Source organism: Trametes versicolor, assembly GCF_000271585.1.
Source record: "Trametes versicolor FP-101664 SS1 unplaced genomic scaffold TRAVEscaffold_2, whole genome shotgun sequence".
Lineage (NCBI taxonomy): Eukaryota > Fungi > Basidiomycota > Agaricomycetes > Polyporales > Polyporaceae > Trametes > Trametes versicolor.
This window is the reverse complement of record NW_007360322.1, coordinates 3,143,198-3,163,619: the sequence shown is the minus strand read 5'-3', so window position 1 is coordinate 3,163,619 and position 20,422 is coordinate 3,143,198. Positions and strand designations below refer to the sequence as shown.

The following is a 20,422-nucleotide window of genomic DNA, read 5'->3' as shown; positions in this document are numbered from 1 at the left end:
ATTACGGTGCCATGTCTATGTTCTGCACGTTCACCGCCGTACGTCGGGACGTTTGGGAACGCCGGCCAAGTCCTGCTGCGACCCTGCAGGACCCTGCACGGAGAAACCGGCCCTAAAGCGGACGGGAGTCACAATAACGTGGCATGCATCACGCGCGCCTATATCACGCAGTCACGCGCGGCGAAGGCGACTGTGACGGCGTCAACGTAACAAAATAAACAAAGTCGCTGAGATGTCCAGTCTCGCAGGCCCAAGCTCGTACTCCTCCTTCTCCGTGCGCCCCCAGCAGCCCCCAGCGATCTCTACGAAGCTCAGGCGTGTCGTCGATGTCGAGTCTACGCCCCCGAGCGCGGTCACCTCCGCCACCGCCCCACCCACGCCCATCGCCCGGGCCCAGTCGATCGCGGAGACGGAGGGACGGGGGGAGAGCCTGGACCGGCAGGTGAACGGGCATACGCAGCGTGCAGACGATCGGAACGGCAATGGAGAGAGGAATGAAGAGAGGAGGCGGCCGCAGGACGTGAAGGCGAGCATCAGCCCGGACCTGGATGCGGTGCGCGCCCGGGTGACTACATGGAGTCGAAAACAAGGCAGGACGATTGAGGAGGAGACTGCGATGGTGCAGACCGCTTTAAGGTGAGCTTACAAGGGATCTTATGTTGTGTTTTCGCTCGCTGACACGTTTTGTGTAGGATTGCGTCGAGATTGGCTGAAGACCAGCGTGCTGCCCTTGCGCCAGACACGGACACTCCGTTCGCCGACCAAGTGGATGTGGTAACCAGGCTGCTTCCGTATCATGTTTTTCAGCATCCTAGGGAAGATTTGGACGCGGTCCTGCAGTCTGGGAGCATACACCCCTCACGCAAGGGAAAGCGCAAGGCGACCGAAGAAGATTTGCTTCGCGCAGAGATCGCAGGTATGATGCTCTATTCCCTTATAACCTCCCCGGTAGCTTATACCCCCCACCTCTCCCCATCCAGACACCAAATTTGCATTGGACTGCTGGAAGAGGCGGCGGGCTCTTGAGAAGCGTTTCCGAAAAGCGAGGATTGAGGAGGGCAAGGTACGTAATTCTGCGTTTCCTCGGAGATGACATAGTCTAAATGTCAGCTTCGCAGCGAGCTTCACCTGCCGATCAAGGCTACGTTCTGGCACAAGCCGTATTGGAGGTCGAGCGTGCGGACACGACGGCCCTGCAGCAGGAGCTACGCTCGGCGCGCCAGGAACTGGACAAACTCGAACGAGAGAAACGGCTTACTGCCCCACCTCCGCCGGTGCCCACACCGGCTGCTGCCGCCTCGCGCCCGACGATGAGTGTTCGTACGGCCAACTACTACAATCCCTCTGCCACGTCCACGCCATCCCAGACGCCTACCACCGCCACTTTCATGCCGCCGTACCGGCCATACTCCTACTCGTACTCGCAGTATCCCACCACGCAGTACACCTACAACCCGCACGCATATGGCGCGACGCACTACGGGAGTGCCGCCTCATACGGTGCTGCCACTTCCACCCCCACGACCCCTGCCTACTCGCCTCCGGCCAGCGCGACGACAATGACACAAACATCCGCCGCCTCGGCACAGGTGCAGCAGGCGCAAGCACACCCGGCCTCCGCGAGCAACACGGCAGTTCCCGTCCAGCTTCCCGTCACCTCCCTGAACGCATTGAGCGCCCTGGGGATCGTCCCTATTGCTGCTGCGTCTGTGCCGTCGGCAGGCCCGCAGCCTCCCGCGGTGATCAAGTCCACAAACGGGAGCACGCTGAACTTGGAGATCAACCTGTCGCTCCTGCAGTCTGCGCAGATGAGCGGCCTTGCGTTAATCCTCAACGCTCTTACGTCAAGAGGCGTGAACGTGGACGGCTCGACGGCCGCGAGTGGGATCTCTGCTACCCCGAGCCAACCCGCGTCTTACGCAAACGGAGGTGGCGGGACGGCGGCACCGGCAGGCACCGCGACTTCCGCCGCCGCTGCGGGAAGTACCGCCTCCGCGAGTAACGCCGCGTCCTGCGCGAGCGGAATTCCTTCGTCTGTGCCTCCCGCCGCCGTCCAGTCAACGACGCCGAACGCTGTTTCGCCGCCTTCTGCGGCAGCATCCGGGCCCGCATCCTCTGCTTCGACATCGCCCTCCTCTTCTGCTTCTGCGGGCACTCCCCAGACATGACCCATTGTACTGAAGAGAGAAGTCGAAGGCGGGCGGGATATGGATGGACGATCAGGGGGCGCGCGCGGAGGGATATCGCGACTCGCGACTCGTGTGTGTATCGTTATTCGTGTAGCAGTACCAGTAGAACGGCAGCGCCGCCGCAAAGGCAAAGCTTGTAAGAATGGAACGCGGTCCCACATGCGCTGGCAGAAAAATGAGGGCAGTGATTTCGCGCGCGATGTGTTCGTGGACAACTTCCCTTTTGGGCGGAGCGTGTCGAATCTTGAGCAGATCTTTCGTGGTGGCGCTCAGCGATCAGGCGGCTACGTCATCGACCACGTCCTGCTCACCAGCGATCGCGACCTCGACGGCGGCTTTCTGTCTCTCGATGTCGTCTCTGAAGCCCTCGTCGTCGTCCAGGATGTGCTTGACGTCGTCCGAGGGAGTCGTCGCTCGCCGTAAATGCCGCCTCCGACCGGATATGGAGTGCAGCGGGCGCACTTGAACAAGGTTCACTCCGTATCGGCCGTGCTGATGAGCGGACGCTTCCTCTGTCTTGCCGAGCACCCCAAATCGCGCGGGCGACTCCACCGCCGGTTGCCACCACGCAAAGCCAGCACGCCGGCCAGTACTTATATGCCCCAGCTGCGGTACGTGTTTCTCTTTCACCTCAACTCCTTCGTCGTCGCGCAGATCGTCGCAGCACGTTCGTCTGCACCCAAGATACCCTGCAGTTAACGCCTATCGCGCATATACCCAGCTACTCAACATACCTGGCCTGGCAGCTCTGCCCTAATCGCGCACCATGACTGCTCCTTTCGTCTTCTCAAACCTTCCCGTCGAGCTCGTCCGCGACATCCTCGAGCACGCCGCCCACTCCGACCGCGCCACCGCCCGCAGCCTCACCCTCGTCTCGTCCGCCGTCAAGCAGTGGACGGACCCCATCCTCTACGACACCGTCGTGCTCTCCACCGCGCGCTCCCTGCGTTCGTTCATCGCCGCAATAGCAAACAAGCCATCCGAGTTCGTGCGCACGCGCGTGCGCAACCTCGGCATATTCACCCTCGGGCCCGTGCAGAGCATTGACCGCGTCCTCGCCGCGTGCGCAGGCGTGCAGAGCCTCGCGTGCGGGTTCTCGCTCCCGTCGTACCTGCAGACGCAGGGCACGGACGCCGTGCAGGCCCTCCGGCGGCCGCGCGAGCAGCACCTCCTCGGCGCAGCGTGCCGCGACGGGTGGGACGCGGGGCTCGTTGGGCCCACCGTCACGCACCTCCGTATCCACCTCGCGTCGTTCGACAGCAGCCGCCCCGAGTCGCCCTTCGCGTTCGCGAACACCCCACACCAAGAGGCAGGCTGGGACCGTTTGAAGGCGCTCCCGGCGCTCTCGCACCTCGCCATTGTGTACCGGCCGTCGGGGTCGACGCCCCCGACGGCGATCATCCCGCACCTGACGCGCCTGCTCCCGCCGCCGGCGCACGGGAGCGAGGACGTGTGCCTGCCGGCGCTGCAGCTCGTGCTCATCCAGGTCGTTGGGGCGAAGAAGGACGCGGCGTTCGCGGCGGAGACGGTCAAGGCGCTGAACCGCACGGCGGAGGCCGCGGGGGGCCCGGCGCTGCGCATCGTTGCTGAGCTTGCGCCCTCGTCGGCCGCGCGCCAGTGGGAGGAGTCGGTGCGGGGTGGGCGGGGCGTGTGGGAGGACGCGGAGGACGCTGTGCGGACGAGGCTTGCTGCTGCGAAGTGATGCGGGAATTGTGCTTTGAACCACCTGTATCATACCATGTCTCTTCACATTCTGTATCCATAGGAACAACCAGTCAAACTGGCGACCTGATAAAGCGGGGACCTTGTGGCACATGGCCAGGCGCTCCCCAGCTTTCTACAGCATGGGGAGGAGGAACATGCGGGATGGACGTGGCAGGCGCTTTGTGCGGCGAGGACTCAGACATGATTGTGTGCGGGGAGCGGGGGGCGGGGCTGTTCTCGGACTGGGAGGCAATTGGGAACTGTGTGAGTCGGAGTGGCCGCGCTGCGACCTTATACCTTGCTGACGAGCTTCCTGCCTTCTAGACAGCTTCATGTCATGTCGCGGCGTTCTTGGAGACCGGTTTGCCTGCTGTCAATCGACATCGCCTGGGCGGGCGCAGGGGGCGCGATCGCCAGTACAGTGCACTGGGCACCACATGCATTTACCGTGGAATTCAGTCTAGTTACAGGGTTTACACAGCGTGCTAGCGAGGGCGAGGGGGGCAGCGAGATCCGAAAGGGGACGAGGAGGCGGGGGTCAAGAGGCGCTGGCACATATTGATCGCCAATGCCGATTCTGTGATCGATCGGCCTCACTTGTGTGAAGACGATTTGGCTAAACATCGCCCAGAAAAGTCAGTTTAGGAGCGAATCCAGCGCAAACATATCTGGCTTGATATCTGCGGTGTGAAATATTGATGATATTCCAGACACTTTCTTCCACATGCATAGGCAAACCCAATCGGGTCAAATCCTCGATGAGGAAAGAGCTGGAAACAGTCGTCTATAAGTAAGTATGTGGTTGTTCCATAGACTCGCAAGCCAGTACTACCTAGTCCGGGCGCTGCTCCACGCGCTTTGAAGAAATCCCACCGGCGTAGTCATTTTTTCGTCGGTTGACCCGTTTTAAACGAGCCAATCCCCATCGTGCCTCAACCCGTTCATGCCCGAAACGGATGGGGACTCGACGAGCCTATATGGTTGTGTTTGTCAAGAGCTTCTGATCCTAACAGGGACAAATAGCAGCCAGTGCACCTCCCATGAAATCGCAAGCCCATCTCCTTCGTCTCTCTCCGAATCTACTTCCTATGCAGATGTCAGAGAATATCCGAGAAACCCCTTCGTTGGATGTGTGTACCTTATCACTAGGTGAGAACATAGATCGTATGCGGTCAGTACAGGCATTTCTCCGCTTGTAGCGACCTGAGCTGATCATGATTGTCAGGATCGGGACTGTACGCCTTTCGTCACTTCATACTGAATATTAACACCCTGACAAGGCTCGATTTATCAGGTCAGCGACGTTGACCCTGTCCTATGCATGACCAGGACTTCGGAGATCCCGATAAGCAAAATGCCACCAGAGGTGCTGATGCAAATCTTCGAGGAGGTGGCTTTGTGTATCCCGTTCGATTTTGAAGACTTGCACCGCCCAGTCGCCGGAATGGTGCAAGAGCTATCCTCGCTAGTCTCCGTGTGTCGCTACTGGCGGCAGGTCTCCTTTGGCTGTGCACGCCTATGGAGCCACATCCCCGCGATTCCAGACACTCCCGACTGCGTCTACTCTAAGCTCGTCACTCCGTTCTTACTACGCTCCGGATCAATGCCCTTGCGGATGTCTGTCACCCTCCTGGAAGGTGACAATTCAAGCATGGCCACTGCCACGGCGCTGTTGCAAAACTACGCTCATCGCATGCAACAGCTTTACCTCGTATACACAGACAACCGCACCAATGATCTCTCGGCCTCGAAGTTGCTTGAAGCCATTTCCCACCCTGCTCCCCTCCTCGAATGCCTTGTCATTGCCATATCTGATAGGACCCGGTTTCACCCATATTCCTCAATGCCCGTCCTATTCGCGGGCGGGATGGCCAACGTTCGCGCACTAGCTCTGCACGCTCCGCGCTCGTTCTTCCCGGCGAATAATTTGGGAAAGCTTATGCACGTCCGGCTCTCCTTCCCCCACCTTCATCTGGATGAGAAACACCTAATCGAATTTCTGCGCAACGCGCCGCAGATAGAGACTCTGTGGATAGCGAGCACGGGAACGTTTGACTTCCACCAACTGTCTCCAGATTTACTTCAATCCGTTCGACTGTGCCGCCTGCACACCACATCGCTGACTTTGGATCCTTACTCCGCGTTCAAGTTGCTGTCTTATCTCGACGCACCCTCTTGCACCAAGTTGCACCTTCCTAGTCTGTCCGTCCCCCTCACACTAATGGGTCACGACGGACTCTACTATCCTGTCGCGTTCCACCGCCGCCTCCTAGAGGGCCTATCCCGTTTCACTTCGACCTTCCATGTAACATCTCTAGACATCATGGATTACCGGGACAAGCAACACGACGTCGACTGCAGCGGGACCCACAAGGGTGGCCACTACATCATCGCCGACGGGCAACGATGCGGCCTCTGGATGATGCTGGACCCACCAATGGCCCCCCGTCTACGTATACAACCGTTGCCCAATCACCGGCTCCAAGCCCTCCAGCAGTCGCTCCCACTCCGCAACATCACCACCGCGCGGCTCGCCTTCTCCGGCGCCCATATTGTATTGCTGGCCTCCATGGTGGCCAGTCTGCCTGCGCTCACGACGCTTGTAATCCGCTTCCCGTGGGTGCAGGCAGGGGCGCGCGAGCCCGCGCTCGCGGCCGTCGCGGAGGCCTTGCAATTGGGGGCGGCGGAGGGCATGGATGGATGTGCGGTACCGATCCCAGCGCCCCACCTCGTTTCCCTAGCCATCGAGTTTCCCGTCGCTGTCTCCATCGGCGAGTTGGACGCCCTCGTCCGCGTAACTGCCGCACGCGTACGAGCGGGATACCCCCTGCAGGAGCTTGTGGTCTGCGCGCCCGAGCTTAGCGAGGAGGAGCTGCAGCCTTTTCGAGCGCACGTCGCGGCCGTACGACTCGAGGGCACCGCCGGGGCGTTGTGGCCTTTGCGCGTGGACGATAGGTGGAGGATCAAGAACGACTATTGGGCGATGTACGAGAGTGATATGTTCGAGCAATTCCCGTCGCGTTGGTGGTAAGTGGGTGTCTTCGCGCCTACCTTTGATATTTGTACTGACGTGTCTTTGACTTATATAGCGACAATGTTGCCTCCCAGGGATAACCGCAGCTGCACCCAAGGAGAGGTGCACAATATCGGTATGAAGTCGGAATATGAGGGACGTCCTGAGGCTATCCTCGAGAAAAACGCGGAGGATGGTGATACCTGATATGTTCTGAGTAGCACTGGGATACTTGTCTCGAGCCGTCTGTAGTTACCTGGGCATATCGCGGCTTAGCTCCACGGGCGAGACGGGTTCATTGCGTTCGGAGGGTATGCTGGCTAGGTATACAGGCGAGTCCGCTGGTCATTACAAGGGCACGTACAATCGACATCGACAACAAGAAAGCATAGGCGTGACTGCGACACCAGAGGGGTCCTCGGAGGAAAGACGGCGCGCGGACATGAAACTAGTATGGATACAGATGGACGAGACGAGACGAGACGGGCGACACGCATGGGACGACACTAGTCCTACTGACAGCTACGACCATCTGCGTGAGGCACGGCATGAGCACGATACTATAAGGCACGGGAAAGAACGTGTACGCACCTATTGGCCCCGTTCCCCCACTGCTCCGACGGGTGCCTCCCGGGATTAGACGGTCCGCCATACTGGCTGGGGTGGCCCTGCACGCTGCGCCCTGCAGCAGCCATTTGTCGCTGGTGCTGCGCCTCCTCCAGCAGCCGCAGGCGGAGACACTCGTGGTCGTCGAGCGGCGCCTCTTCCTGCTTGAGATACGACGGGTGGTAGTTCGCAGGAAGACGATTGACCTCCTGGCGATATCCCTGTGGAACTTGCTGGTACTGATCGGCATAACCTGGGTGGGACTGACGTGACATATGCGGCGGTGGGGATTCGTGGTAGCTGCCTCGGTGCTGCGCGTGCGGATGTTGCGCACTGTGCTGCACGTGGCCGTAGGATGGGCTCGGGTTCGAGTGGTGTGATAGGTTCGGATTGGAATGGTGATGAGAATGTGACTGGCTGGAGTATACCATCTGGGCAGGCGGCTTGTGCACGGGGTTCGGGGCAAACTGTTGCTGCGGGGGCGCAGGCTGCATGTACATGTTGAAATTGGGGAGCGGCGGCGGCGACGCCGGCGCGCCATCCATATCCCACAGCTGCGGGAGCCCGCCGTCGAAGGACATCTGCATGGGCATGTTGTGTGCCTCTGTGAAGCGGGGTATGGGCGCGTGGGGCACGGGCTGCGCGAGCGGCGGCGGCTCCTGCATCACATAGTGCTCGGGTGGAGTCAACGGGGAGATCTGCGGCGCATATCCGGGGGAGGTGTCGTGATGCGAACGAGAAATGGGGATGGGTTGGTACGCAGGGAGGTACGCTTCTGGGTCAGAGGGGTGGGCAGCATGCGGGGGACCGTCGTCAGTCGGGGTGTCCGGAAGCGCGTCCTTCAGTTCGTCTCTGCACAACGGGTCGTCAGCACGCAACATCCCAGACTATTGACTGCTCTGAACGTACATCATCTCGCGCGCAAGCTCATACTTGGGGCTGACCTCCTCCAGACGTGCAATCAAGTCGCCAATCTCGCCCAAGACGGACGAGATCTCCTGCGACATCTGCAGGCGCGTGTCCGCGCCGGACACGCGCCGTTGTACGCCATATTGCCGGATGAGGTCCCAGAGGTGGGTGAGGAGCACGCCCGCGCATACAAACGACACATGAACCACGTTGGTGAGATTCGACATGCCACGCTGGATTTGCACGTCGAGAATGTAAGCGCCCGCGCGGGCAGAGCTCAAGCATATCGCGAGCGCTTTCTGCGAGAATGCTTGCCGCCGCGACAACGGCGACCGGGCTGGGTGCGGGCCGCGCGGGATGCGAGGGATGCGGATGAAGGGACGGTAGATGAGAATCTGCACGAGCTGGTAGGTGGTGTATAGCGTTGCGGCTTGGCTGGCGAATGCGCGGTCCTCCATGTCTGGACGCCATCGCACTGCGCTATGGTCAGAACGGAAAAGAGAATAAGTTTGTAGGCAGCTCACGATGAGGCGGGAGCTCCGCCAGCCATTTGGACAGCGCTTCATTGAGCTGCTCTACCACCTGCTCGCTTGATGATGCGACCCCTAGCTGAGCATCCGGCTTATTGGCGCTATACTGTAAAATTGGATGAGCAACGATGTCGTACACGCTTGCACATGAAAACAATTTACCAAGGTTTTCAATGTAAACGCGACGATATGACTGAGCTTGATCCAATGGATGAACCCGGTCACAATCGACGGCCTCCCTTCGGGTTGCCGAAACGCTAACTCCGGGTTCTCGTGTTCCCAATACTCGTCGTCCACCTCGAGCGGGAGCTCCAGGTCGAGGCTGATTGATAATCATGATATGGTCAGTAGAGCGCGCACCGGTTCGTGATGCGCACGCTTACTCTTCCTCGCGGGTGCAGCATTCCCGGCCTATCAGCATGCTGCCGATGCGGTCGAACGCGACGAGGTGCCAGTATGCGCGCTTCCAGAGCTCCTCCTCGACTGTTGGAACACGCCCGTAAATCTTGCGCCGGTGCGCGCCGACATCCTGCGCTTTGAGCACGCCGACGCTCAGGTAGAACCACGAGCCCTGCTGGGCGACGGTCCCGCGGAAGTACTGCCCGATGAGCTATGTGCGGCGTCATCCAGGAACGCGGGCAGGGTAGTGGGTGTGTGTGAACGCGCACACGCATTAGGTTAGGGACACGTCAGGGCACATCGCGATGGGAAGATGGTGCGCGCGCAAGGACGTACGGCAAAACTCTGGATCTCGAACAGCTCCGGCGGTAGCAGCACGCTCCGACGCTCTTCGTGTAGTTCTGACGGGGTGGGCGGCGGCGACACCGCTGTATGTCAGCGAACTCGCGAGGGTAGAGATGCGAAACGCGTGTGACGCACTCGTCCCGATCGCGATGTACTTCCATCCGGCGAGTGTCCAGATCCCGTTGTCTTCGCCAGCTGCGGGAGCCTTGTCCGCGACTTCGTCCGGGAGCACTCTTGGATCTGAGCTCCACCGGCTGGCGACGCCGAAGATGGCCATACAGACACACGCAAACCAGACGTTGCGTGTGTGCAGTTTATCACGCCACTGACGCTCGAACGTCGGCCGATGAAGTAACTAGAAGACCGCGGGTAGGTCAGCAGGCTGCGGCGGGACGATGGCCGCCCAAACGCGTACCGGAAACGTAGTGTTGTTGTACTGAAAATAGTCGCGGATAAGCGTCTCAGACAGGTCTGGGGGAGGAAATGCGGGCAGTAGGAAGTCTGGGAGAACCGTGGGGTCGTCCGCATGTTCATACGCTTTCTCCCACTAACACGAGGGACTGAGACACAGTGCACGGTTAGAAGCAGAGGAGACGCACCGGTGGCACGGTCCAGAACTCTGGCCGTATAGTGCTAGGTACAGGGGGCAGCTGAACGCTAGCCGGGGAATACGACTGTCGACCGTCGCTAGACGTACTAACGTTCTCGACAATGCGTTGCTGTTTCAGATCTCGCGCGGCCGAGATTAGCTTAAATGAACTGCTCTTCCCATGAAACCGCCACTGGTTGTCGTTCCCGTATCTATCTGGGGTCGCCTCCGTGGGCTCGAGCCCACGAAGCGTCAGCCGTTTAAGGCCACGTACAATGCTGAGCTCCCCAGCTTCGTCGGTATCAGAAGAGCCAGACAGAGATGAGGAAGATGGGTCCTGATCCGAGTTGGAGGAGTGTTCCTGCCCTGAGGGTTGTCGCGTCTTGACGACTTTAGAGGCTTTCCTGCCCACTGTGGGACGGAACGTAGAGTCGGTTCGTCCTGTGACGGCGGAAGTAGTCGGCCACGCGGCGCGATTTGGGAGCGGAGCCGTAAGAGATACCGAGGACTGTGTTATACTGGCATGGGACGAACCTTCCAAAGCTTGTGGCGAGTCGGATCTTGCCTTGTCAGACGAGGATAGGGGAGGTGCTGGATCGGTCTTCCAGGAGTCACGGACGACGGCAGGGCCTAGCTCCGCTGTAAAGTCGGCCTCAGGACGTAGCTAAAGGGGCCGTCAGCTGTGCCCTACTGTATGCGCCACGAAATAGAGCCAGGGTGCAATGTAATGGCGGAGACTGATTGACTATGAAACGCTTACCCTCTTGAGGAGCGCTTCCATTTTCTCGACGCGGTCCTCGAGTCCCACGACATAGCTACAGAGCGAGGTGAGCTCTGGAGTGGGTGCGGGGGAATTGAGGCGGCACTTACGCCTTTGGAGGACCTCGTGGCTTCGAGCCCTCTCTGAACGGGGCAGCATGTTCGGCTTGAGTAGGCAAGTAGAGGAGAGTAATGCGAGGACGTACAAATAGGTGCATGTCCTCGCGTTCGTGACGCAATTGCTGCAGACGTTGTCCGGCATTCGGGGCCCATCGCAGCGGGCCTTTCTCCTGCGGCAGAAGTCACAGGCACGCTCGACCTTGCGTTTCTTGGAGCCGTTCCGTTCAGCAGACGAGTCGATAGAGTAGTAGGCAGCCGAGAACTGCAGGGCGGCCGACGAAGCATTAGACGGATCAGGCGCAAACTCTTCTCCGAGGTCGATGACGGCGGTGGGCTGTCCGGGCGCCCACCCGTGGAGACCGCCAGGGTGCATGGTGCGCGCAGGCCGTGGCGAGAGCAGGCTAGACCGAGCAGGAGGGCGGACTGGCGAGGAGAGGATGGAGGAGCAGAGAGAGTAGCATAGTGCGGACTTCTTATTCGCGGAGGACAGCCAGGGCGCTGGAGGCGCGATCAGTTTCCCAACCCTCGCTCCTGTGACTCTTTCGTAATTCAGCCCCTTCCCCTCCTTTCTCACGCACACAACGCCGGAAATGCGATGGAACTCCGCATAAAAACAGCCTTTATTCGCGAGGGTCCGACTCTATGCGCCGTTGTCCTGCGCCGTGCGCTGCATCCCAGTATCTCCGATGTTTCGCAGACGCTTACCCCGCACCAGGCGCGGCATATAAATGTGGCCACCATGCACGATCTTGTGGACAGCGGCCTGCTGGCGAGGTACGCCGGACGATGCAGCTCTCGACGAGGGTGCTGCCAGCCGAACCGAAAAGCCCTCGAGGATCACTTACACAATCCACAACCTTGCATCTAGGTTCACCGCGCGTCTCCTCGTTCTCGTAACCAAACGACGCGCATGATCAATGCGCATGCACCCCATCCACCACGCAGTGACACTGACAGCAGTCTCGAGGAGCCTTGATATTTGTGATATTTAATGTGCTAATTGCCGTGCCGGCGGCATGGCGGTCGGTGTCGCGGTCGTCCGGGCCACAGGGCCCTGTGAGCCGGGAGAACTCAAAAGAGACGCAGGCGCCTGCCCAAAACATTCCTTCCGCATCCGGAGCGCACACTAGCCTCGGCTCACCGCGCGCCTAAACCCGCGTGGCCTTGGGTTGCCCCGGCGCCCACTCACTTCATCTTGGTCATCCAACACCACGACCTTGGCTTGCGGCGACATATAGCCTACAGGCCTGCATTGCAGTCGTTGGTAAACCCTCTTGCACAGACAGCTCAAGAACAATATTGTACGTCATACGCGCCGCTACTTGTCGCTAGGAAGACTGTTATGCTCACTATGCCGTAGCACACCCGTTTCCAGATCTTTTGGTGAGAGCTAATCAGCCTATCTTTCAACCAGTGACGCTCATCCTCGTGTAACATCAACGCCCCGCTCGGTCCACCAAGATGTTCCGTCTCGTCGTTCCTACGACCTTTCACGCCTCCACCCGGGCCTCCGCTTCCAGGGCGGCCTCAACGGTGTCCAGGAGGTTGATGTCCTCAGGACACCCCCTCGTGCGTCCCGGCCCGCCTCCGCTCCCGCGGGATCAGCAACGCGAGTTTGAGGAGCTGGTACGGAGTGCGCAAGCGCCCCTATCTACCCCGCAAAGGATCGACCCCTCACAGAAGGAAGCAGATATGGCACTGCACCCCGACGCCCGTGCCCCGATCGTGCCGGAGTTCGAGGGCGAGGTCAACCCCGCTACCGGCGAGCAGGGTGGCCCCAAGCGCGAGCCTGTTGGTCGGTGGGGCGAGGGCGACGGGGACTGGAGCTTCAAGGGCCGGGTGTCGGATTTTTAGTTCGGCCCTGTTATCCGAAATCTGGAATTACTACCTCGTCATGGGTGCAACACGACATTACGCTTTCGTCGAACATGATGGGTGCTGTAGTTTCCTTTGGAACGAGCTCTTGTTGTCAGCATACTTATCTGATAGTCGGGCAGCAGTCGTGTTGAATTTCCAGCACACTTATTTCCCGATTGCCGGGGTGACTGCACAGTCGAGATGCGACACTCGTGTCGGGATTTGTACATATTTGTCGTAGACCGACAGGCACATACCTACATCCACACAACTAGGGGCGCGCGAGTGGTTGCGTGAATCGGTTTATCCACGCGCGTCAGCCGCGCGCCTATCTTTGTCAGGTTCCGGCTGCTTGTGGCAATGCTTTTCCACCTTTCGCGGCATCCCGCAAGTGCCAAGTACCGTCGCGACTGCACGCCCGCCACACGCACAGCGCACCCGCCCGCAAATTTGCTGGTCTGTTTTGAAAACGGGCGTGAAGCACGGTGGCACAAGGTCCTATCAAAATTCGCTCCCAGCTCGCAGCGCCGCTGCGCTATCTTTTTCGTCGGCCCTTTCCGCCAGTTTATAGCCTCCGCGGGGTCCGCGCTTCTTTCCCAACATACCTGCCTCCCCACATCGCGCCATCTTCCGCCGCCAGTTCTACCCTTCAGCACCGGCGCAGCCGATTTGTAGCAACAATGTCCAGCTCAAGAGAGGAGGCGAGATGGAACCGCGTGAGTGATCGGCCGTCGCTATCACCGGTGTCGCAATCTCGTCGCACCCGTTATGGGCGCACGCGAGGAGAACAGTAGTTGCATGATGCTAACGCTCGGTGTTTCCAGCTAGCGGAGTCGATGACCTATTTTCACGACCACTTCAAACACGAATGTGCGTTTCAGCGCGACGAGGTGTCCCTCAGGCGCACATTTCGCTAATCATATCTCTCGACCTGCCCAGATGACGCCGTCTATCGGGTGAGCTCTAGCCCGCGTGGGCCCACGAAACCCCCGTGAACAGTACTCTAACGCCATGCGCCACAGCTGGCGGACGGCTCGTTCGCGAAACAGGGCATGTCGCTGCCCGCATACCTCAGGATGGCGGCGCAATTGGCAAAAGGCACGTCCAGCTTCCCTTCCCTGCCAGCGGCCTCCCCCATCTGTGTCTTCGTCTTCGTGCGCGCACCGCTCAGGCAGCGGCGCTCGGCACGGGGATGTCAAAGGGGAAAGCGAAATTGAACTGCTGCTAACGGACGGTCCGGCGGCAGGCCTGACTGTGCACCATACGATCGAGGAGCGCTACATTTTCCCGATACTGGGAAAGCGCATGCAGCACTTCGCGGACGACGAGCTGCACCTGAAGTCGCACGAGGCGATCCACCACGGTAAGCCCTCGGCCCTCTACTCACTCCGTGGATGTCGGTTCTGACCCGCTTCAATTCTTCCGTGTAGGTATCGATGACATGACGCGGTTGGTGCGGAAGTGGCTCGACGAGCCGTCGACATACAACCCGGAGGAGATGCGTGCATCTCTTGACAGCTGGCGCGAGGTCCTATTCAGCCACCTGGACGAGGAGGTAAGATATCTCCGTTCTGGGAACATCCACATCTAGGCACGTCGGACCATGCTGACTGGTACGGCGTAAATAGGTCAAGGACCTCGGCGGCGAGAACATGAAGAAATACTGGACGTTGGAGGAGATGGACAGGATACCCATATGAGGGGTGCACGATTACAAATTCCGATCGGTTATATACTATGAGATATCTTGAGGAGAACCGCGCGCCTGCGTAGAAATTGATGATCATACGTTATTTGGCTCACGATAAGAAATGCGCGGCGGTTAACGGCTGATGTCCAATGGTTTACCTGCGAGTTACTCGATGCACAATGTCAACATTCAAACTTGAAACCGGGCCCGTAAGACCAACGATGTTTGCTGCAATGTGGTAGAAGAATCGCTCCACTGCATTTTTTTTGACTACGTGGCCGAGCCCAGCTAGAAGTCTCCGTTGAACCGTTCTGAGTACGCTCCTCCAACTTGAGACAACATACGGTCGCGTACATATGTTCCGACGCCATCGAAGCTTTATTTTCAAAGGATTAACCTTTAGCTTCTACTTGAACCAGTCGGAATGCCAGTTCACTAGTGGCCAGTCAGGGTGTGGGGTAGGGGGGCTTGGGGCGGAAGTGGAGGCGTTCTAGGAACTTCGGTAGTACGATCGCATTTACCATATCCGGATATGCGGGCTTAGCGCGTCGGTCAAGCGCCCATAACTGTGATCTCAGGTCCAAGAACTCCGCACCGCCATCTCTCCTGCCTGCCTCCTACCTCACTCTCACTCGCGCACGTCACCATGAGTTGGACAGGGTGAGTAACCCGTACCATTGCGTTTCTCAGTATCTGACAAGCGGCAACCTCAGATTCAAGAAGGGTATCTCCCGCGCAGGAACTTCAGTAATGCCATCTCGGTCTTGACCGCTTGAGTGCGCCATCCTGAACCGCCGCCGTAACAGCTACTACAGAAGACCGGCCAGATCGAGCGCACGGTAGACAGGGAGTTCGCAGATGAGGAGGTCAAATACAAGACGTACGTGCGCCGTGCCCTCTCACCGTGAAGCCGTCTTGAATGACCCCTACAGCTTCGAGAAGGAGTGCCAGACGCTGCAGAAGGCAGCCAAGGGCTACGCAGATGCCATGAAAGGTGCGGCATTCGGAATACCTCTCCGCTTACAGTCCCCCTGATGTCCGCCCAGCCATGACCGCAACACAAGGCCGCCTAGCCGACACCATCGACGTCTTCTACAGCGCTGCGGACAAAGCATCGGAGTCCGCCATGGCGGCACACGCGTACAAACGAGCCGTCGACGACCTTGATACTGGGGTTGCGCGCGAGCTGGTAAGTCCCCTCTACTGCTGCGCTGCTGTGCCTCGCTGAACTCGAGCCTGTCCCTGCCACCAGGAAGCGCCCTACCGCACGACCGTCATGGAACCGCTGGGCAAGATGAACGCGATATTCCCCGTGGTGAACGAGCAGATAAACAAGCGCAACCACAAGGTGTGTCCCTGCGCCCTGCCTCGCGGCGCGACATGTTGCTCACGCGCGGCCCTAGCTCCTCGACTACGACTCCGCGCGCAGCAAGCTGAACAAGCTCATCGCGAAGCCGAGCGACGATCCCACAAAGCTCCCACGGGTACGCCTGCCGTTTGTCCTCGTTCTAGGGTCGCAACTTAACTAGGACGCTCTGCACAGGCCCAGGCCGAGCACGATGAGGCGAAGGAGGTGTTCGACTTGTTGAACGAGCAGCTGATCGCGGAGCTCCCACAACTGCTTGACCTGCGCATCCCGTATTTCGACCCCAGCTTCGAGGCCATGATCCGGATGCAGTGCAAGTTCGCCGAAGAAGGTTATGAGAAGCTCGGGGGCGTACAAAGGTTCGATATACCCTCGCCTACTCCATTCCGCAGTATTAATGCGGAGTTTCCAGATACTTTGCGGACAATGTTCGGGATGACTACGCTGGTGGACAGCTGGATGCGCAGGTGCGTCGTTTGCTCGTATTGATAACGAAATTAGGGACTTATGTTTGGTGCAGGTGGAGAGCGTGCTGCAGGAGATGAGGGAGTTGACCATTTGCGGTGCCAGTTGAACGTGTTGTTGTCTGACTATGTACGACCCCCGAGATGTACCACTACCCCCCGCACACTTACCCTGTACTCCGGCCTGCAACCCCTCTCAACCGAACCTACGACCCGACCGATGGATGCCCTACAATTGTATACGTGCGCTCGTGTAATCATTAGAACGTGGAAAGACATGACTCGACACTATACAGGTTTGTATACTGGAATTGCTGGATTATGGCGTGACAATGGGCGCGAATGGAAAGGAACCGAGGCTGAAGGCGAACTGGACACATTTTGTTTACAACATCTGGGAGAAGGAAACAGGAAAGGCTTGTGACATGCAGGAGAGACCGGGTAATACGATATCCACACCAAAGAGAAACCCAGATCGACTAGGAGAACCGTTAGAGCCCATCCGCGTTAGCCGAACTGATTCGGTCCGCAAGTGAACGAGATGCCCCGCCTCGCGCAGGTCCGGCACCCCGGACGGGGTGAGCACCACGTTGACCGCGCAAGGACAACCCTCTGAGAGTAGGGTTACCCCTGGGAGTAGCCCCTCCTCGGGGAGCAGACGTTCCTCTGGGAGTTGTACCCCCACGACCCCTTGACGCAAGACGCTTGCCTTTCACCGGGGTGCTCTTGTCCTGCTCGCCGTCCTCCGGGGCCTGCCCCGCCTGCATGCGTTCTAGTAGGGAGATCTTTCCCAAGCTCTCCGGCGCAGGACCGGGCGCGGCGCGTCCCTGAGGCGCTCCTCGAGCGGCACGCGCAGGGGCGGCATTGGTGGCCGGGGCCGCCACGCGTTGCTTGGCGCGGGGGGCAGCGGTCGGTATGTCGTGTACTGTGGGTATTGTGGGTACGCCTCCGTTCGCCACGACCGTGGGGGCGAGCGCGGCGGCGGGTACCATCTGGGGGAGACGAGCTTCAGATTCCGGATGTGCAACGGGAGGCTGAGGCTGAGGCGCATACCCGGTGGCCGGCGGGGCGCGGCCGCGCGTGGGGTCGTACGTCGATGGCGGCGGGGGAGAGGGGCTGCGCGGATAGCGGCGGGGCGAGGGGGGAGAGTAGGCAGCGCGGCGAGGACTCAAGCTCCTATCGCGTAGGGGAGGGGAAGACGAGTAAGGCCTCGAGCTCGGGCTCCGTGTCCGACTCTTACTCCTACTATACGGGGACCGACTGCGCTCGTACTGACCGGATGGCCGACGAGGAGGGTAGACATTGCGGGGTGGCGAGCCAGAAAGTCGCGGGCGGCGTGATCTCTCTGGCGACTCATCGTCCTCACGTCCCCGCTTGTTCCTCATGGGAGGAGAGTACCTGTTACGGTTCAAAGGGGGGCGATCGGGTGTAGGAGACCAGTGGTCTCCTGGCCGCCCCGATTGCGCCGGTGTCTGCACAACCTGGTGGGCGGGTGCATTCATACCCCGTCCCCGTCCGCGCCCCCGCCCTCGAGCAGGAGCGCCCTGAGTCCGCGGGGGAGTGGTCCCTCGTGACCGCTGCCCCGCCGACGGGCCAACGCCTCTGTCATCCGGGTGGACGATACCTACGCCCATTGCGGTGTCGTCGGACGGCAGCGAGGAGATCATCAAGGCGGGAGTCTGGTCACGCGACGGATACGCCAAGTCGGGGAGGTCTGGCTGTGACGACGACGATTGCGCCGACGCCAGCACAGCGGGCACCACGGGGGGAGGGTTGTTGACGGCATTCAACTTCGCAGTAAGTTGGGCAGCTGTGGGGGGACGAGGTGGAAGGGGTTGCTGCAGCGGTACAGAGTTTGACAGAGTCGTGGGATGTCCGATGGAAGACGGGGCTCCGTTCGCCAATTGAGCACCAGGTACCGCGTTGTTCGAGCTAGATGGTCGAGCTACGTAATCCAGCGACTGTTCCCTCCGCAAAGAACGGCCGTTGCTCGAGTCATCCGGTCTGAACGCCTGGGTCAATCGATCGATGAAGGGCGTGGATGCTTCTGGCTTGACACTTGAGCCACCAGGCGGTGAATTGGAAGAGAATTGAGAGGCAGGCTTACGCCCTATCGTGGTTGGCTCGGGCTTGACCTTCTTAGCGGTCGGAGTCTGCGCGGGGGCTGGTGTTTGCGGGGAAGCATGGGCAGGCTGTGACTGGTTCGTCTTCAAGCTAGGAGTCGCGAGCTCCGGTTTAATGGTCGGAAATATGTGGGGCGGGATATGCCGGTCAGCGTGGGGACTCGTGACAGGCTCGATTTTCTGCAAGGGTGATGGTGGTTTACGTTTCCGCGTGGCAGGAGTAGCGGTCGGCGGCTGGGAGGGGACGATAGGATCGTTCCTAGACAATGGCAATGGAGTCATCGGCGGTGCGGTCATATTGGCCTGCGCGATGGACTTCTGGATGACAGCGGGCGCGACAGTTGGTTCAGAAGGTGGGGCCTGACCAGGGGTTTGGGACGTAGCCAAGGCTCGGGACTCGTCTAGCGACGAGCCCCCATGGTTGCTCTGCGTCTGTTGCCCCTGCATGCGCTGCTGAACACGGCTCTGTTCTTCCCGCTCAGCTTGGAGCTGGCTGTCCAGTCTACGCTTCTCTGCCTCCAGACCATCCACGCGCTTCTGCTTTTCCAGCTCCACAAGGCGTGTCTGTTCCTCAAGCTGCTGAAGGAGCACTCGTTTTTCCTGTGCGGCGACCCGCGTTTGTTCCGCAAGCTGCGCCACAAGCCTACGTTCACGCTCTGCAGACGAGCTGAGCTCTTGTCGCTCCGCGGCGTCCACACGAGCGATCGCCTCCCGGAGCTTGACCTCCAGGTCCGTCTTCTCCGCAACAGCCCTCTCGGCAGTTTGACGGAGTTCCGCCGCGCATGCGTCCGTAACGCGTTGTCTGTCCACTGCGCGTGATTTCTGCTCCTCCAGGGCTCGAGCGAGCTCGGTATTGCGGGCCTCGAGATTTGCGATCGCACGTGCTTTTTCAGCCATGTCTTCCTCATGGTGTCGTACGACCTCCCGCAAGCGTCCGACTTCGGCAACGACATTGTTCGCGCTCGCGAGTCTACGTTCACATTGGGCCAAGAGCGCGGAGAGCGGCTCGATGAGCGCATCCGCCCGCGCGTGCCAACGGGCCGCCTGTTCCTGTTGCCGCGACATAGCGAGACGCGTTTCTTCGGCCCTAAGCTTGTAGTCGGCACTCTCGGCACCCAGCCGTTCAAGCGCGTGCCGGAAGCCGTCGAGCGCGTCGTCTTGTTGTAGCGAAGGCTGATCTAGCCTCGGGGACATAGCACTCAGGGCGGGGAAGCTGATGCTCGGGACGGGGAGTAGGCTACTCAAAGCCGGTCGACTCGAATTCACGGGCCCGGTGTGAGCTTGAGACGCGTGCGAGGCTTCTCCTGCCGAAAGTTGTGGGGAGGGGGAGTGGGTTCCATTCATCTTGGGTGACGGGCGCGCGTGTCCGTTTGAAGCGGGAGAGACTTTGCCGTTGGGCGCTTGAGCTTGATGAGACGACGTGCCACTGGAAGACGAACGAGATGGACGCGACGTCTCGGGTTCTATCCTCGGTAGGCCCTGGTCTGCGCGCATAATCTCAATGTCACGCGGTTCAATTCCTCCGAGGGTCTCCAGAAGCGATTTGCGCGATGTGGGCCGGACAATGTTTGAGGCGGGCGCTTTCGGAGAGGCCACGGGGGACGGCGACGGGGAGTGCACCGCGTCTTGTGCAACGGAGTCCGGAGCCGAAAGTCGGTTGAGTAGAGTAGGGGGCTTTCCTATGGCGGTGAATTGGAAGGTGGAGAGGGGACTGGTGCTTGGAGGCGCTCCGGCCATGCCAGCTGGACGTCAAGAAACC

At 59.9% G+C, this 20,422-nt stretch overlaps 8 protein-coding genes across 8 annotated transcripts; 6 read left to right on the top strand and 2 right to left on the bottom strand.

Moving 5' to 3' along the window:
* Positions 1 to 232: 232 nt before the first annotated feature.
* TRAVEDRAFT_69420 (uncharacterized protein) lies at positions 233 to 2,358 on the top strand (the record flags this gene model as incomplete). Its single annotated transcript, XM_008036373.1, has 4 exons — positions 233 to 636; positions 693 to 916; positions 981 to 1,063; positions 1,119 to 2,358. 4 exons carry the CDS (start codon positions 233 to 235, stop codon positions 2,166 to 2,168), a joined length of 1,761 nt encoding a protein of 586 aa, XP_008034564.1. The 3' UTR covers positions 2,169 to 2,358.
* A 177-nt stretch (positions 2,359 to 2,535) lies between these two features.
* On the top strand, positions 2,536 to 3,964 carry TRAVEDRAFT_26690 (uncharacterized protein). Its single transcript, XM_008035395.1, has 2 exons — positions 2,536 to 2,800; positions 2,911 to 3,964. The coding sequence occupies exon 2, from the start codon at positions 2,956 to 2,958 to the stop codon at positions 3,889 to 3,891; it is 936 nt and encodes a 311-aa protein (XP_008033586.1). The 5' UTR covers positions 2,536 to 2,800; positions 2,911 to 2,955; the 3' UTR covers positions 3,892 to 3,964.
* A 1,283-nt stretch (positions 3,965 to 5,247) lies between these two features.
* On the top strand, positions 5,248 to 7,007 carry TRAVEDRAFT_43697 (uncharacterized protein; the record flags this gene model as incomplete). The annotated part of the gene is made up of 2 exons (XM_008035705.1): positions 5,248 to 6,920; positions 6,983 to 7,007. The coding sequence occupies 2 exons, from the start codon at positions 5,248 to 5,250 to the stop codon at positions 7,005 to 7,007; spliced, it is 1,698 nt and encodes a 565-aa protein (XP_008033896.1).
* A 1,392-nt stretch (positions 7,008 to 8,399) lies between these two features.
* On the bottom strand, positions 8,400 to 11,536 carry TRAVEDRAFT_113493 (uncharacterized protein; the record flags this gene model as incomplete). The annotated part of the gene is made up of 11 exons (XM_008036372.1): positions 8,400 to 8,896; positions 8,946 to 9,057; positions 9,114 to 9,273; positions 9,335 to 9,561; positions 9,687 to 9,751; positions 9,831 to 10,050; positions 10,111 to 10,242; positions 10,295 to 10,948; positions 11,045 to 11,099; positions 11,155 to 11,187; positions 11,250 to 11,536. 11 exons carry the CDS (start codon positions 11,534 to 11,536, stop codon positions 8,400 to 8,402), a joined length of 2,442 nt encoding a protein of 813 aa, XP_008034563.1.
* A 1,235-nt stretch (positions 11,537 to 12,771) lies between these two features.
* On the top strand, positions 12,772 to 13,017 carry TRAVEDRAFT_94428 (uncharacterized protein; the record flags this gene model as incomplete). Its single annotated transcript, XM_008036371.2, has 1 exon — positions 12,772 to 13,017. A coding segment is annotated over one exon (246 nt), but the record flags the coding sequence as incomplete, so codon positions are not given.
* A 521-nt stretch (positions 13,018 to 13,538) lies between these two features.
* TRAVEDRAFT_161678 (uncharacterized protein) lies at positions 13,539 to 14,799 on the top strand. The gene is made up of 7 exons (XM_008036370.1): positions 13,539 to 13,736; positions 13,845 to 13,890; positions 13,960 to 13,976; positions 14,043 to 14,118; positions 14,267 to 14,383; positions 14,451 to 14,575; positions 14,649 to 14,799. The coding sequence occupies exons 1-7, from the start codon at positions 13,701 to 13,703 to the stop codon at positions 14,718 to 14,720; spliced, it is 489 nt and encodes a 162-aa protein (XP_008034561.1). The 5' UTR covers positions 13,539 to 13,700; the 3' UTR covers positions 14,721 to 14,799.
* A 520-nt stretch (positions 14,800 to 15,319) lies between these two features.
* Positions 15,320 to 16,759, top strand: TRAVEDRAFT_161675 (BAR-domain-containing protein). Its single transcript, XM_008036369.1, has 10 exons — positions 15,320 to 15,370; positions 15,424 to 15,457; positions 15,517 to 15,590; positions 15,643 to 15,704; positions 15,757 to 15,899; positions 15,963 to 16,058; positions 16,114 to 16,194; positions 16,254 to 16,435; positions 16,489 to 16,543; positions 16,597 to 16,759. Exons 1-10 carry the CDS (start codon positions 15,357 to 15,359, stop codon positions 16,648 to 16,650), a joined length of 795 nt encoding a protein of 264 aa, XP_008034560.1. The 5' UTR covers positions 15,320 to 15,356; the 3' UTR covers positions 16,651 to 16,759.
* A 40-nt stretch (positions 16,760 to 16,799) lies between these two features.
* TRAVEDRAFT_62927 (uncharacterized protein) lies at positions 16,800 to 20,400 on the bottom strand (the record flags this gene model as incomplete). Its single annotated transcript, XM_008036137.1, has 1 exon — positions 16,800 to 20,400. The coding sequence occupies one exon, from the start codon at positions 20,398 to 20,400 to the stop codon at positions 17,032 to 17,034; it is 3,369 nt and encodes a 1,122-aa protein (XP_008034328.1). The 3' UTR covers positions 16,800 to 17,031.
* Between the last annotated feature and the right edge of the window lie 22 nt (positions 20,401 to 20,422).